This window comes from Melopsittacus undulatus, chromosome 8 (assembly GCF_012275295.1).
Source record: "Melopsittacus undulatus isolate bMelUnd1 chromosome 8, bMelUnd1.mat.Z, whole genome shotgun sequence".
Classification (NCBI taxonomy): Eukaryota; Metazoa; Chordata; class Aves; order Psittaciformes; family Psittaculidae; genus Melopsittacus; species Melopsittacus undulatus.
This window is the reverse complement of record NC_047534.1, coordinates 54,961,022-54,974,329: the sequence shown is the minus strand read 5'-3', so window position 1 is coordinate 54,974,329 and position 13,308 is coordinate 54,961,022. Positions and strand designations below refer to the sequence as shown.

The 13,308-nt window shown below is 60.1% G+C and overlaps 1 protein-coding gene and 1 long non-coding RNA gene across 2 annotated transcripts; one reads left to right on the top strand and one right to left on the bottom strand.

The window, feature by feature from the left end:
• Positions 1 to 240: 240 nt before the first annotated feature.
• LOC117436619 (disintegrin and metalloproteinase domain-containing protein 8-like) lies at positions 241 to 5,464 on the bottom strand. Its single transcript, XM_034065771.1, has 10 exons — positions 5,382 to 5,464; positions 4,136 to 4,313; positions 3,750 to 3,839; positions 2,755 to 2,950; positions 2,486 to 2,585; positions 2,211 to 2,394; positions 2,049 to 2,126; positions 1,884 to 1,968; positions 1,373 to 1,704; positions 241 to 824 (listed from the first exon to the last, which is right to left on the bottom strand). The coding sequence occupies exons 1-10, from the start codon at positions 5,462 to 5,464 to the stop codon at positions 669 to 671; spliced, it is 1,482 nt and encodes a 493-aa protein (XP_033921662.1). The 3' UTR covers positions 241 to 668.
• Positions 5,465 to 5,544: 80 nt separating this feature from the next.
• On the top strand, positions 5,545 to 8,315 carry LOC117436592 (uncharacterized). Its single transcript, XR_004549919.1, has 3 exons — positions 5,545 to 5,606; positions 6,342 to 6,457; positions 7,929 to 8,315. It is a non-coding gene; the product is annotated as an uncharacterized lncRNA (long non-coding RNA).
• Positions 8,316 to 13,308: the final 4,993 nt, after the last annotated feature.

Below are 13,308 nucleotides of genomic sequence, written 5' to 3'. Positions count from 1 at the left end.
TGTCCATGGGGATGGTGTGCTGGTCCCTAAGCACCACTGTTGATGCAGGTATGGATGCTTGTGTTGGACCAGGATGGTTGAGCTGCAGTCACAGTGGCCAAGCGTTTGTTGACAGAACAGGTCCAAGGCCTGGCTTGGTAAATGAGCCCCTATGGCTCTCGCACAGGATATGGGAGCTCAGCTCAGCCCCTTCCTGCCCCTGAGCCCCGCTGCCACCCTCCTCCTGAGGCACAGCCCATGGTACCTTCAGTCTTTATTGGTATAAAAGCCTTCAACCCAAAATCATGTAAAAAAGAGGGAGGTTCACATGGTCACGTCGGGGTCATAAGTTAACGGCTGCAGTAAAAAGGCTCCCAGGGAATTCCCTTTCGGAACAGTGACCCAAGGGCTGAGTGCAGAGATAAAAGCCCCGTTCGGAAGGGGCAGGAGGAGCAGGACACATTCAGGCCGTCGGCAGAGAAGGCAGCAGCTCCCCGGGCACAGCAGAGCCTCGGAACCAGCGCTGGTGCTGTCCCTGCTCCGGTGTCGTCGGGGAGCCCACACCGCGGTGGGGTCTAAGGCACAGCTCGAGGGTGTGTAAACACTGCAGCCCTCCGGGGGCATTGCAGAGGGGTTCAAGTACGGTGGGAGCGAGGCCGCTCCGTGGGGGGTGCATGGGGCAGCCTCGGTCACCTCCTGCCCACCGGGGGCTGCAGGGCCACCTTCGGGGGGGGGCCCCGATGGGAGAGCGCGGACGGGGCTGGGGCAAGGGCTGCTCCTGACGGCTCCAGGGGGGCCTTGGGCTTCAGCGCTGGGAGAGGCTTGCGGGGGGGCTTCGGCTTCACCTGGTGGGGAGAGAGCCGAGGTGAGGGACCCCAGACTGGGGTGGGATGGGAGGGACCTTAAAGCTCATCCAGCTCCAACCCCTGCCACAGGCAGGGACCCCTTCCACTGGAGCAGCTGCTCCAAGCCCCTGTGTCCAACCTGGCCTTGAGCACTGCCAGGGATGGGGCAGCCACAGCTTCTCTGGGCACCCTGTGCCAGCGCCTCAGCACCCTCACAGGGAACAGCTTCTGCCTCAGAGCTCAGCTCAGTCTCCCCTGTTCTGGCAGGTTAAAGCCATTCCCCTTGGCCTGTCCCTACATCCCTTGTCCCAAGCCCCTCTCCAGCTTTCCTGCAGCCCCTTTAGGCACTGGAGCTGCTCTCAGGTCTCCCCTTCAGGAGCCTTCTCTTGTCCAGGCTGAACACAAAGACCTTTACCCGGAGGGCTCCAGACAGGACCGGGGACAGGGTCTGGCTCCCCCCACCCGTATTTACCTGCAGGGGCTGTCCCGGAGCCGCTGGAGCTCCCCCGGCCCCCCCCTCCCACCCGTGCTCCCCCCATCTCCCTCACCTCGGGGTCCGGCCTCGGGTCCCCCCGTGGGGCCGCGGTGCTGCTGAGCAGTCTGGGGGGGCCGATGTCGCGGTGGGACAGCGGCCGTCGGGGGGGCCGCGTGTGGCCGCCCTCCTGGAAGAGCGGGTTGGCCAGGCCTGCGGGGGGGCCGCTGTGGGGCACGGGGCCGCTGTGGGGCCGCTTCCGACGGGCGCTGCGCTCGGACGGGAGGTACCCGCTGTGGAAGCGCTTTGCCCCCCTGCCCCTCAGCAGCAGGAGGCCCCCGCACAGCAGGATGCCACCGAGAGCCAGCACTGCCAGCACGGCCATCACCACCACCACACTGCTGTTCCCTGTGGAGACACGGACGGAGTCGGGACGGGCATCCCGAGGGATGGAGCAGCATCCGCCGCAGGGATCCAGCCCCTCCGCCTGGCTGTGGCTGCTGGTGCGGGATGGGCATCCCAAAGGATGGAGCAGCATCCACCTGGATGCAGCTGCTGGTGCCGGCCGGGCAAAGGTGGGTCCGTACCTGTCTCCATCCCCGACAGCTGATGCTCGCAGTAAGGCGCTGCCCAGCCCGGCTCACAGTGACATTCCCGTTTGTGGTTGCACACCTGGGATGAGGGAGGAAGGCATCAGGGCAGTGAGCGCTGCGGGAGCCGGGAGCAGTGCTCTGACAGACCCCAGTGCGTACCCCATGGTTGTTGCACTTGGCCGAGCAGTTCTTGTTGCCGTAGACCAGGAGGTTCTGGCAGCGCCCACCATAGCACACCTGTGGATAGACGGGGGGGCTCTGAGCCTGCCCTGGGTCCCCATGGGGTGCCCACAACCCCAGACCCCCAGCATGGCCGCTCACCATCTCCTCTCCACACTTGGCACCGGTGGGCACCAGCCGCAGCTTGGCCACCACCTCGTTGGCATCGCTGCTGGCGATGACTGCCTTGCACTTGAAGCGGCCGAAGAAGAGGGAGTAGGAGCCGGCGCCGAGGACGGGGCTGGTGTTGTCGCTCAGGCACAGCAGTGTGCCACACTTCACATCCCTGCGGCAGAGCACCCATGGGGGGCAGCAGTGGGGTTTGGTCATCCCTATGGTGCCGCTGCAGACACCACCAGCACCCCCCAGAGCCTTACTTGGGGCTGCAGGGCCGCTTCCCGTACTCGGTGAGGCAGTGGAGGTGAAGGTGCTGCTCGCTGTTGTGCTTGAAGCAGACATCGGGAGCCACCTGAGCCTCTGTGGGATGCATGGAAAGGGTCACTCGGAGCCAGAGCTCACAGCGGTGCCAGGCTCCAGCATCCACAGCGCTGGGATACAGGAGGGGACCACAGCCAAGTGATGGATGACCAGGTACATGGCAGCACATCACCCGGTGCATGGGGTGAGGATGGTGGGGAGCTGGTACCTGCGCCCCAGAGCGCACGGCACTGCTCGCCGTGCGAGGGACAGGCCCCGTTGTAGCAGTAACCATTGCCGTTGTGGCAGGGGATGCCGTTCTCCTGGAACACATCCTCTGGGCACTCGGCGCTGAGCCCCGTGCAGTGCTCGGGCAGGTCACAGTCGTTCTTGCTGCCCCGGCAGAGCACACCTGCAGCCTTCACCTGCACAGAGAGGGTGTCAGTGCTGCCCCACTGCTCCCATAGCCCCACAGCACACCTGCAGCCTTCACCTGCACAGAGAGGGTGTCAGTGCTGCCCCACTGCTCCCATAGCCCCACAGCACACCTGCAGCCTTCACCTGCACAGAGAGGGTGTCAGTGCTGCCCCACTGCTCCCATAGCCCCACAGCACACCTGCAGCCTTCACCTGCACAGAGAGGGTGTCAGTGCTGCCCCACTGCTCCCATAGCCCCACAGCACACAGGCAGCATCCCAAAGAGCCAGACACCACCTGGTGGTGTTCAAGGCCAGGTTGGACAGAGCCTTGGGTGCCGTGGTTTAGTGTGAGGTGTCCCTGCCCATGGCAGGGGGTTGGAACTGGATGAGCTTAAGGTGCTTTCCAACCCTGACTATTCTATGATTCTATGAATGGAACAGATGAGGTTTCCTGCATCAGGAATGGGCTGCGCTGATTGTTCTGAACCTTGCCCAGCTCTTCAGCACCTTCCATCCTGCACCCAACCTATCAGAGCCGGGGCCTGGGGTCCAGGGTGCCAGAAGCAGAGGCTGTTTCTCTTCCCCAGCCTGTTTCCAGCAGACATGCTGACTGTCCATCCCATGAGAGCATTCAATGGAAGTACTGATTCCTCCCCTAAACCATCACTCCATTTGGAATGGCTCCATTTGGCTCTGGGCAGAGGAGGCTGCTGCAGAGGTACACAGGTTCCTGGGCAGGCTATGGATGCACTTGCCTCCATTGGGAAGCTCAGCAGGAGCTCGATCCCGACCCCATTGGCACGTACCTTGCAGTCCTGGCAGCATTCCCCCCGGGCACACTCGGCTCCCTCTCTCAGCTGGCAGGTGGTGGCATTGCAGCAGGTGTCGGAGCACTCCTGCGGCACAGGGAGAGACTGGGACCCCCGAACCCTCCTGAAGCCCTTCCCTTCCCTTGTCCTCCCTGCAGTGCTCAAGGCCAGGTTGGACACAAGGCTTGGAGCAGCTGCTCCAGTGGAAGGGGTCCCTGCTTGTGGCAGGGGTTGGAGCTGGATGGGCTTTGAGGTCCCTTTAACCCACCCCAGTCTGCGATGCTGTGATCCTATTAAGCCATGCACAGCCCGATGCCCAGGGAAGGGACCTGCACAGCCATTCCCGAGTCCGAATGACCCCTCCGGTCCCCACACATCCCTACCTCCGGCACGCCGCAGTCGCACTGCTCTCCCCGCTCCACAAACTGGTTCCCACATACAGGACCCCCATAGAGCTCATCAGCCCTGGGGACGTTGAGCAGGCAGCGGGTCCTGGGGTCCCCGAGGAAGTGCCACATGTCCTGCTCGCTGCAGCGGCTGAACAGCTTGGGGTAAACCAGGCTGGGGGCACAGATATGGGGCGGCCGTGAGCAGGGCACCCAGCACAAAGGGGCCTCGCACCTTGTTGAACCCTAACCCTTCACCAGAACCTGTTCATATGTTACTGTGCCCAAACTCCTGGCTGAGAGGAGCATTGTGCCCCCAGCATCTCACCAACCACTGGGAGCTGCCTCCCTGTCATCCCAATGTGTTCAAAGTAATCAAGTGCCTTCTTCCCACCAGTACCTGCTGAGCAGTGCCCAGATTTGAACTTGAATTTTGCTGTCTGCAAAAATAAACAATCTCTTTTCACCCTACCCTGAAAAAAGCCTCTTTATTCTGTGGTTTGTCTCTGGTTTTAAACACTTCTAACAACCAGCACAAGCTTTCTGACAATGCATGTCTGGGGATGGATGTTTGCACTTTGGGAGCTGCTTTCTGGAGCACCTGACAGTGTATGCAGTACGCAGATGGACTTTGATGTCAGTAAGTAAGTGAGGATATCCATGTTGGTGGCAGTGTTATGGAGGACACCATGTGTAGCTGATGCCCAGCACCAGCTTTCTGTCCTGGCACCTTAGGCTGAGGGGCACGGGCTGGACACTGGGACTTAAAGAGCTGGTGTCTGGGTCACCCGAGACCCCCCTTAGGGGATGGAGCCCAGCCCGGTCCTTCCTGAGAGCAGGGATCGCGTTTCCAGGCTGTCCATGCACAGCCTGCTCCGTGCTGCAGCGGCACCAGCTCCGGGCACACAGACCCCACCAGGAGCCGGGAACCTCGGGGCTGCCGTCGGTGCCGGGGCTGGTGCTGTCCCTGCTTTGCTGCCCGGCTTTTGCTGCTCCGTACGGGGGTCATTGCCCAAAAGCGGCCCCGTGGGGCTCTGGCTGACGCGTGGGGCGCGGATGGGTCCCGGTGGAAGGGAGAAGCCGCTGCCGGAGCCACAGGTGGGGTTAAACGGGAAGAGAGGAGCGGTGCGGTGGGAACCGGGTGGAGCTGGAGCTGTGGGGGTTTGGCTGCAGCTTTCCCCAAGCTCCGCGTGTTGTGCCCGGGAGGAAGCAGGAGGGAGAGATCAGAGGCTCAGATGGGTACGGGGGTGGCGGCTGCGGATGATGGGGCTGTGGGGACGCCGCGGTCAGGGGAGGAGCAGGCGGGCGATAGGACCCGGGCGGCATCGCCGAGAGGGGCGGGGCCTGGCTAATTAGGGGGCGGGGTATGTTGGTTGTGGGCGGAGTCACGGGGTGACGCACGCGCCGTCTGTATAAAAGGCGAGCAGCGGCTAAGCCGGGGCGTGGCTCCGGCGGCTCCTCCATTGCGGTGAGTGTGGGGTCCTGGTGCATCCGGTTCTCCGTGTCCATCCCCGGCCCCTTCCCGAGAGCTCCCGGCGGCTCCAGCGGGCGCTGCTGCTCCGCAGAGCCGGGACCGACACCGGGGAGGGGCCCCGGGCTCCGGCACACGCGGCCGAGTGCTGGGAGCGGAGCCCGAGGGCTGAGCCTGGGCTGGGGCCGCGCTCGGAGCTGGGCAATGGAGTCCTGAGCGTTGGAGTCTGGAAACCAAGCGGGGCCGGTTCGGGGTCAGAACCAGAGACCGAGTCCTGCGGGCCGGGGGCAGGACCCGGGGTCACTAAAACCGGGTTTGGGGCTCGGCAATGGAGACCAAGCCCCACGTGTTGGAGTCTGGAGCCCGGCTCATGGGGTCAGTTGGGGGGCTCAGAGAGAGCTCGAGCTGCCCAAAGCAGGTTCCGAGCTGGGTCGGGCTGGTATCGGTTGGTGGCTGCTGAGCCATTGCATTGTGCATCACTTGTGTTCATTGGTTTTAACCTTCCCTTTTGTCCCCTTTAGCTTTATATTCTGTCCCCTTGTTACTTCCCTTATCATTATTAGTAGTAGGACTTGTGTTATCATGTATTTATATTATGCATTTTCTAAAGTATATTGTTAAGTTCTGGGCCCCTCACTACAAGGGAGACATGAAGGGGACTTGGCTGGTGGGAAGGGCAGGAGCACAGCACATTGCACTCTAAGCATCATCTTGTGCCTTTGAACCCTTCAGGTGCCCAATGGGCTGGAGGCTGTGAGCATCGAGAGCAGGGGCTGCCTGAGCAGCGGACGGTGAAGAGACAGATGGGACATCGTTGGAACGCAGGCCCAAGGAGAGGCCCCGTGCAGGTAAGGACACACTGGGGACACAGTGTAGGGTATTTGCAGGTTGTCCTCTTGGCAGGGATACAGGCAGTAGTTAAGGGGTGCAGGCAGTGGCAGGAGGGGAAGTGTAGGTGTCAGGCTGGGTAGCTGCAGGTGCAATTTGCCTATTGCAGGTTTCAGGTTGGGAAGCATAGGGGTTAGATGGTATAACAAAGGTGTTAGTTTGGGTAGTGCTGGTGTCACTTTGGGTATTACAGGTGTTAGGTTGGGTCCTGTAGGTGGCACTTTGGGAACCAGAGGTGTTAGGTTGGGAAGCACAGGTGGCACTTGAGGTGGCATTAGGTTGGCTGTCATAGGTGTTAGATTGGGTAGTGTCAGTGTTACTTTGGGTGTCATAGGTGTTAGGTTGGGTATCATAGTGTTAGGCTGGGTATTGTGGGTGGCACTTTGTGTATTACAGTTGTCAGGTTGGATCCTGTGGTAGGTGGCACTTTGGGAACTGCAGGTGTTAGGTTGGGCAGCAGAGGTGGTACATTGGGCATTGGAGGTGTCAGGCTGGGTAGAGTAGGTGGCACTTGAAGAGGTGTTAGGTTGGATATCATTGGTGTTAGCTTGGCTACTGTGGGTGGCACTTTGGGAACCAGAGGGGTTAGGTTGGGTATTGTAGGTGGCACTTGGGGTACTGTAGCTGTTAGGCTGGGTACAGTAAGCGGCACTTTGGGTAGTGTAGGTATCAGGCTTGGTACTATGGGTGGCACTTTGGGAACCATTGTTGTTAGGTCAGGTAGCAGTGGTGACACTTCTGACTCAGGGTTAGCACAGCTTTATTAGACTGGTTCTATCTGAGGTGCTTGGAAGGTGGACAACTTGGGTTGCACTTTGTGTACTGTAGGTGTTAGGTTGGGTGGGTGGGAGGGGAGGAGGGGTGGGGAGGGAGAGGGTGGGAGGGGGGGGTGGGAGGGGGAGGGGGGGGGGTGGGAGGGGAGGGGGGGTGGGAGGGGAGGGAGGGTTGGGAGGGGAGGGAGGGGTGGGGGGGGGGGGGGGCGGGTGGGGGGGGGGGGCGGGGGGGGGGGGGGGGGGGGGGGGGGGGGGACCAGGGGGGACCCGGACACTCTGTCCTCCAGATAAGACATCTCTATATATACAAAGACAGCAGTACAGCACCCCCCTCCTTCACCCCCCCCCACCCCCCCCCCCACCCCCCCCCTCCCCCCCACCCCCCCAGGAGGGAGTTAGGGGGGGGAGGGAGGCCTCCCTCCCCCCCTAACTCCCTCCCTCCCTCCCTCCCTCCCCAGAGGGCTTAGGGGGGGCAGGGAGGGGCTTAGGGGAAGCCCCTCCCTGCCCCCCCTAAGCCCTCCCCCATCCCCTCCCCTAACCCCTTCCGTCCCCCCAACCCCTTCCCTCTGCTCTGGAGGGGAGGGGCTAGGGGGAGGGAGGGGGTTCTTATACCTGTCCTGAGTCCATCCCAAACGTCGTATCCCTTCTGGAATCGCAGCTCTCTTCAGGGACCATCCCGGGGTGCTCGACCTGTCCCTGCAAGAAGAACACCCATCACCACCAATCTCTTCATGCGGCTGCCGCTGGCCACCTTTCCTACCCACCACCAGCCCAACCTGCTTCCTCCCCACACATCTTGGCCTTGTGGCACTCCTAGCCCCACACTGTGGCCATGCTGCATCCTTCTATCTGTCCTGTATCATCTTCTGCTTCTCCACTGGTATGTGGAGCATGGGCAGACTGTGCCTGGTCCCTCCTCCAGGCCTTTGCTTCCCTGGCTGTTCCCAGCTGGCACCCACATGTACACAGCTGTGCAGATCCTTCCCAAATAACAGCCTTCATCCTGTGGGATGGAATAAACCTCCTTTCCACACACAGACTTCAATGGCTGCCTCCTGCATCTTCTTTGTCCTCCTCCTCCTCAGAACCCCCTCACACCATGACCACAAAACATGGCCATGCACCTGTCAGTCCACACACCTGGATGATGCCATCTCCCATGTCAGCCTTTAGTGCTGAGCAAGAGTTGTCCAACTTCCAAGCACCTCAGATGGAACCAGTCTAATAAAGCTGTGCTAAACCTGAGTCAAAAGTGCCACCTTTGCTAGCCAAATTAACACCAATGGTTCCCAAAGTGCCACTATAACACTAAGCCTGATACCTACACTACCCAAAGTGCCGCTTACTGTACCCAGCCTAACAGCTACAGTACCCCAAGTGCCACCTACAACACCCAACCTAACCCCTCTGGTTCCCAAAGTGCCACCCACAGCAGCCAAGCTAACACCAATGATATCCAACCTAACACCTCTTCAAGTGCCACATACTCTACCCAGCCTGACACCTCCAATGCCCAATGTACCACCTCTGCTGCCCAACCTAACACCTGCGGTTCCCAAAGTGCCACCTACCACAGGATCCAACCTGACAACTGTAATACACAAAGTGCCACCCACAACACCCAACCTAACACCTATGACACCCAAAGTAACACTGACACTACCCAATCTAACACCTATGACAGCCAACCTAATGCCACTTCAAGTGCCACCTATGCTTCCCTACTTAACACCTCTGGTTCCCAAAGTGCCACCTACAGGATCCAACCTAACACCTGTAATACCCAAAGTGACACCAGCACTACCCAAACTAACACCTTTGTTATACCATCTAACCCCTATGCTTCCCAACCTGAAACCTGCAATAGGCAAATTGCACCTGCAGCTACCCAGCCTGACACCTACACTTCCCATCCTGCCACTGCCTGCACCCCTTAACTACTGCCTGTATCCCTGCCAAGAGGACAACCTGCAAATACCCTACACTGTGTCCCCAGTGTGTCCTTACCTGCACGGGGCCTCTCCTTGGGCCTGCGTTCCAACGATGTCCCATCTGTCTCTTCACCGTCCGCTGCTCATCCCTAAACACACACCATGACCACCACCAAGCAGGGCCCTCCTGCATGGGCCCATGCACAGCTCCTCAGCATCCTCTGATGCATCCTCGGCGCTCAGAGCTCGGCCGTTCTGCACCTCCATGGGCTGGCATTGCTAAAGAAAACCCACTCCCTTCTATTGCTGGCCGGCCATTCACCTCCTCTTCATCCTCTCCTTCTTCCTCTTCCTCCTCGCTGCACCTTGCTGTAAAAGGAGCAGGGTGCCTGCCCTACAGGATGCTGCTGGCACTGGTGATGCCCAGCTTGCTCCTGGCCATACGCATGGAGTTGCCATAGTCCTTTGAGATGCTGCAGAAGGTCAGCGTGGACAGGCAGCCCCTGCTCTCGATGCTCACAGCCTCCAGCCCATTGGGCACCTGCAGGGTTCAAAGGCATAGGATGGTGCTTAGAGTGCAACGTGCTGTGCCCCTGCCCTTCCCACCAGCCAAGTCCCCTCCACATCTCCCTTGTAGTGAGGGGCCCAGAACTTAACAATATACATTAGAAAATGTATCATATAAACTAAATACATGATAACACTAGTCCTACTACTGATAATGATAAGGGAAGAAATAATAACAAATATAAAGAATATAAAGCTAAAAGGGGAAGGTTAAAACCAATAAACACAAGTGATGCACAATGCAATGGCTCAGCAGACACCAACCCATACCCAGCCTGACCCAAGCAGCAATCGCTGCCTTCCAGGTAACTCCCCCCACTTCCTATCCTGGGCAGGACGTGCTGTGGCATGGGATGATCCTTTGGCTCCTTTGGGTCAGGTGTCCTGGCTCTGCTCCCTCCCAGCTTCCAGTGCCCCTCCTCACTGGCACAGCACAAGAGTCTGACAAGTCCTGGGATTGGGCTAAGTACCACACAGGAAGAGCTAAAACCTCACTGCTGATGTTATCAGCATCAGTCTGATGTTATCAGCATCAGTCTCACACTAAACCCAAAGCACAGCACTCAGCCAGCTCATGGGAAGCAAACGAGCTCTATCCCAGCCTAAACCAGTCCATCACCCACCTGCATTCCCAACCGCCTCCCTCCCTGGCTCAGTGGGACAGGGCACAGTGGGGACACAGAACGGTCTCTGCAGCCAGATGCAGCCTGCAAGGCAGTAAAGAGCCCAGCCCCTTGACACACGGGTACAGAAGCACACAGACTGACACAGCAAGGGGGCCTGGTTAAGTAAGTCCTTCATGAGGGGATGCATGGGAAGTGTGCGCTGCTGGATATGTATTTAATGCTCAGAGCGGTGCCACTTGACTCCAAGGAGCTCTGATGGCCCTTCCTGCCTGGGACCAGGAGATGACGTTATCCCCTATTGCCAGCATCCCTGCACCTCGCCCTGTCAGTGACAGCACCTCAGCAGGTACCAGAACACCTGAAACCAGCAAAGTCATCCCAGAAAACCCCTCCACTGCCGGGCACTTGACACTCACTCACAGGCCTGCAAACCAGCGCTCCTCACAAAGCGGAGCTGGACCTAAAGGGCAGCATCTGTGGGGACCTGGGATGTGCAGCCCTGCTCCAGAGGGAGCCTGCCTGTCCTAGGGGTGCTGCTGCCTACGGAAGCTGTGGGGCAGGAGGACAGTGATGCAGGACCAGCAACATCACAGCCGTGCCCCTCTCCCTGGGTGCCCTGCGGGATAAGCCCTGCTCCACACCTCATGCTGCTCCCTGAGAGCCTACGCCAGCCTTGGATGGCAGGGAATAAAACCCCATAGACAGCACAGACGTTCCCCTCTTCTCACACCCTCACCTCACAGACGTGCTCCCAGCCCAAGGCAGCACTGCCAGGAAAGGAGGGGGCTCAGCACAGCTCAAACAACCCCAGACATTCAGGGTGCTCCTGCTCAGAGCAGGGCCAGGACTGGCCCCATCCAGCCTGGCCCCAGGACCGGCACTGGCTGAATGCCCTCCAGTACCCCTAGGACAGGGCCACTCTGGGGTCACACATGGGGGGTGGGTGTAAGCTGGAACTTCCCTGCTCTCTCCCAGCTCACAGCCACCATCCCTTTCCCATGCCCTAACTCCTCACCCACACCTACAGGGGGAGATGCAAAGACGAGAGCCTGGACACAGACGTGAGCCTCTGCTGCCCCCAGGCACACAAACGCTTTGGCTCCCGCACAGGAAAACTCCACTTTGGCCACAGTGTTCCCAGTCAGCAAACACCATCCACACCAATACATTCAGCAGCTCTAAACCCTTCCTTAGCAAAGGATGCTGACACAGGGGGCAGATGCAGCCCCATAACCTGCCTCAACAGCCACTGTTGCCTCTGGCGTTACCAGGGCTTGCAGAAGAGCACCTAAAGGCCTTGGGTACATTAGTACAGATCCTACCAGCCAGGCTGTCGAGGACAACAGCATCTCAAGGGTGCATTGGCTTTCCCTTCAGCAGGTTTAATCCCACGGGATGAGCGGGTGGGAGCCAGGCACGTGCAGCGCAGGCAGGAGGGATGGAGCCAGCCCCAAACACATCCGTGCAGCTCAAGCCAACCTGCGGTGCCCTGCACATACCATGAGCTGCCTGCACACAAAGCACTCCCGGACCTGCCCTGACAAGCACATCCCGCAGAGCTGCTGTGCCTTGAGATGGGGACACCTCTCCCGACACCCTCGCTAGGCTGAGCTGACACGGGGCTCCCTGCGGGCTACAGAGCGGCGGATGAGAGGCACTCGCCCAGCCCTGCTCCAGGGACACGGCCCCATAGAGACGGGCGCTGCCCACAGGAGGGACGATCCCACCTGGAGCACTGTGCAAAGGTGACAGCTCCGCGGACACCTCCCGCCCCCAGCACCGGCTCCTGCCCCGCCTGCTCCCTTCCCACCCGCTCGGACCCTTCCTGCTCTGGAGCCGCAGCATTCCCTGCTCTAGAGCCGCAGCATTCCCGGCTCGAGCCGCAGCATTCCCGGCTCTGGAGCCGCAGCACTCCCGGCTCTGGAGCCGCAGCATTCCCGGCTCTGGAGCCGCAGCATTCCCTGCTCTAGAGCCGCAGCATTCCCGGCTCTGGAGCCGCAGCATTCCCTGCTCTAGAGCCGCAGCATTCCCGGCTCTCCTCCGCTCCCTCCCGTGCTGCTCTCGACTGCTCCTGAGCCCGGAGCTCCCTCCTGCCCCGGCCGCTCTGCCCCCTCTGCCGCTCCCTCGGGCCCCGCTTTGCTTCCTCAGACAGCAGGAAAACGCCACAGCCCCAGCTCGGATCCGCCATCCAAGCCCAGCCCAGGGACGGCAAACTCTGCCCCCAGGCCTGCAGGGACTCCCTTCACAGAGCACCGCAAGGAAAGGGATGCGGTAAAGGGTTCCTTTAACGGTCTGAGCCATTCATTCTAAACAGGGCCTGTGCTGAGGGTCTCTGTCAGCTCCCAACCTGCACTGGTTGGAGGGGTTCCCTGTGCCTACAAGTGAGGATGTGCTCTCATCTTCACCCTGGTTCAGTTCACAACATCCATTAGCACTGAACACTGCTGATCCATATTCCTATTGAGCCTATGAGCAGCAGAAGCTGCACCTCCAGAGGCAACGGGGACCACGGGCAAGTGTCCAGCCTGCAGGGAAGCAAAGGATCCCATCCCTGTGATCCCAACAAGACCCTCACAGAGCCAAGAATGCAGCTGGGACATGGAGCACAGTGGCTATGGGAAGGAGAGCTCGCCTGCAGGGATGCTGAGGCATGAGGAGAAGCTGGGATGTTGCTCCTGGGGTTTGGAGACTGGGATCTAAGAGCCAGGGGTGTGAGCAGTGCCCAGGCCTCATCATCACAGGCACTGCAGAGCAGCTCTGCTCACACACGTGGGCCTTGGGCCACCACAGCACCCTCGGGTGCAAGCAGGGCAGCACAGCCAGGGTGCTCTGGCTCATACAGACACTAAGGGGCTGCTGCCCTCAGCTGCACTCAAGCCCCTGCTGCTTTCTGCTCCTCCAAGGAGGCCTTCAG

Bases quoted from the DNA above. Each gene is read 5' to 3' on its own strand.
- LOC117436619 (XM_034065771.1), bottom strand. From the start codon at position 5,464: ATGCCGCCCGGGTCCTATCGCCCGCCTGCTCCTCCCCTGACCGCGGCG. The intron at 1,705-1,883 runs GTACGGACCCAC...GTGTCTCCACAG, and splicing joins GCTGTCGGGGATGGAGACAG to GGAACAGCAGTGTGGTGGTG. The intron at 825-1,372 runs GTGAGGGAGATG...TCTCCCCACCAG, and splicing joins ACCCGAGGCCGGACCCCGAG to GTGAAGCCGAAGCCCCCCCG.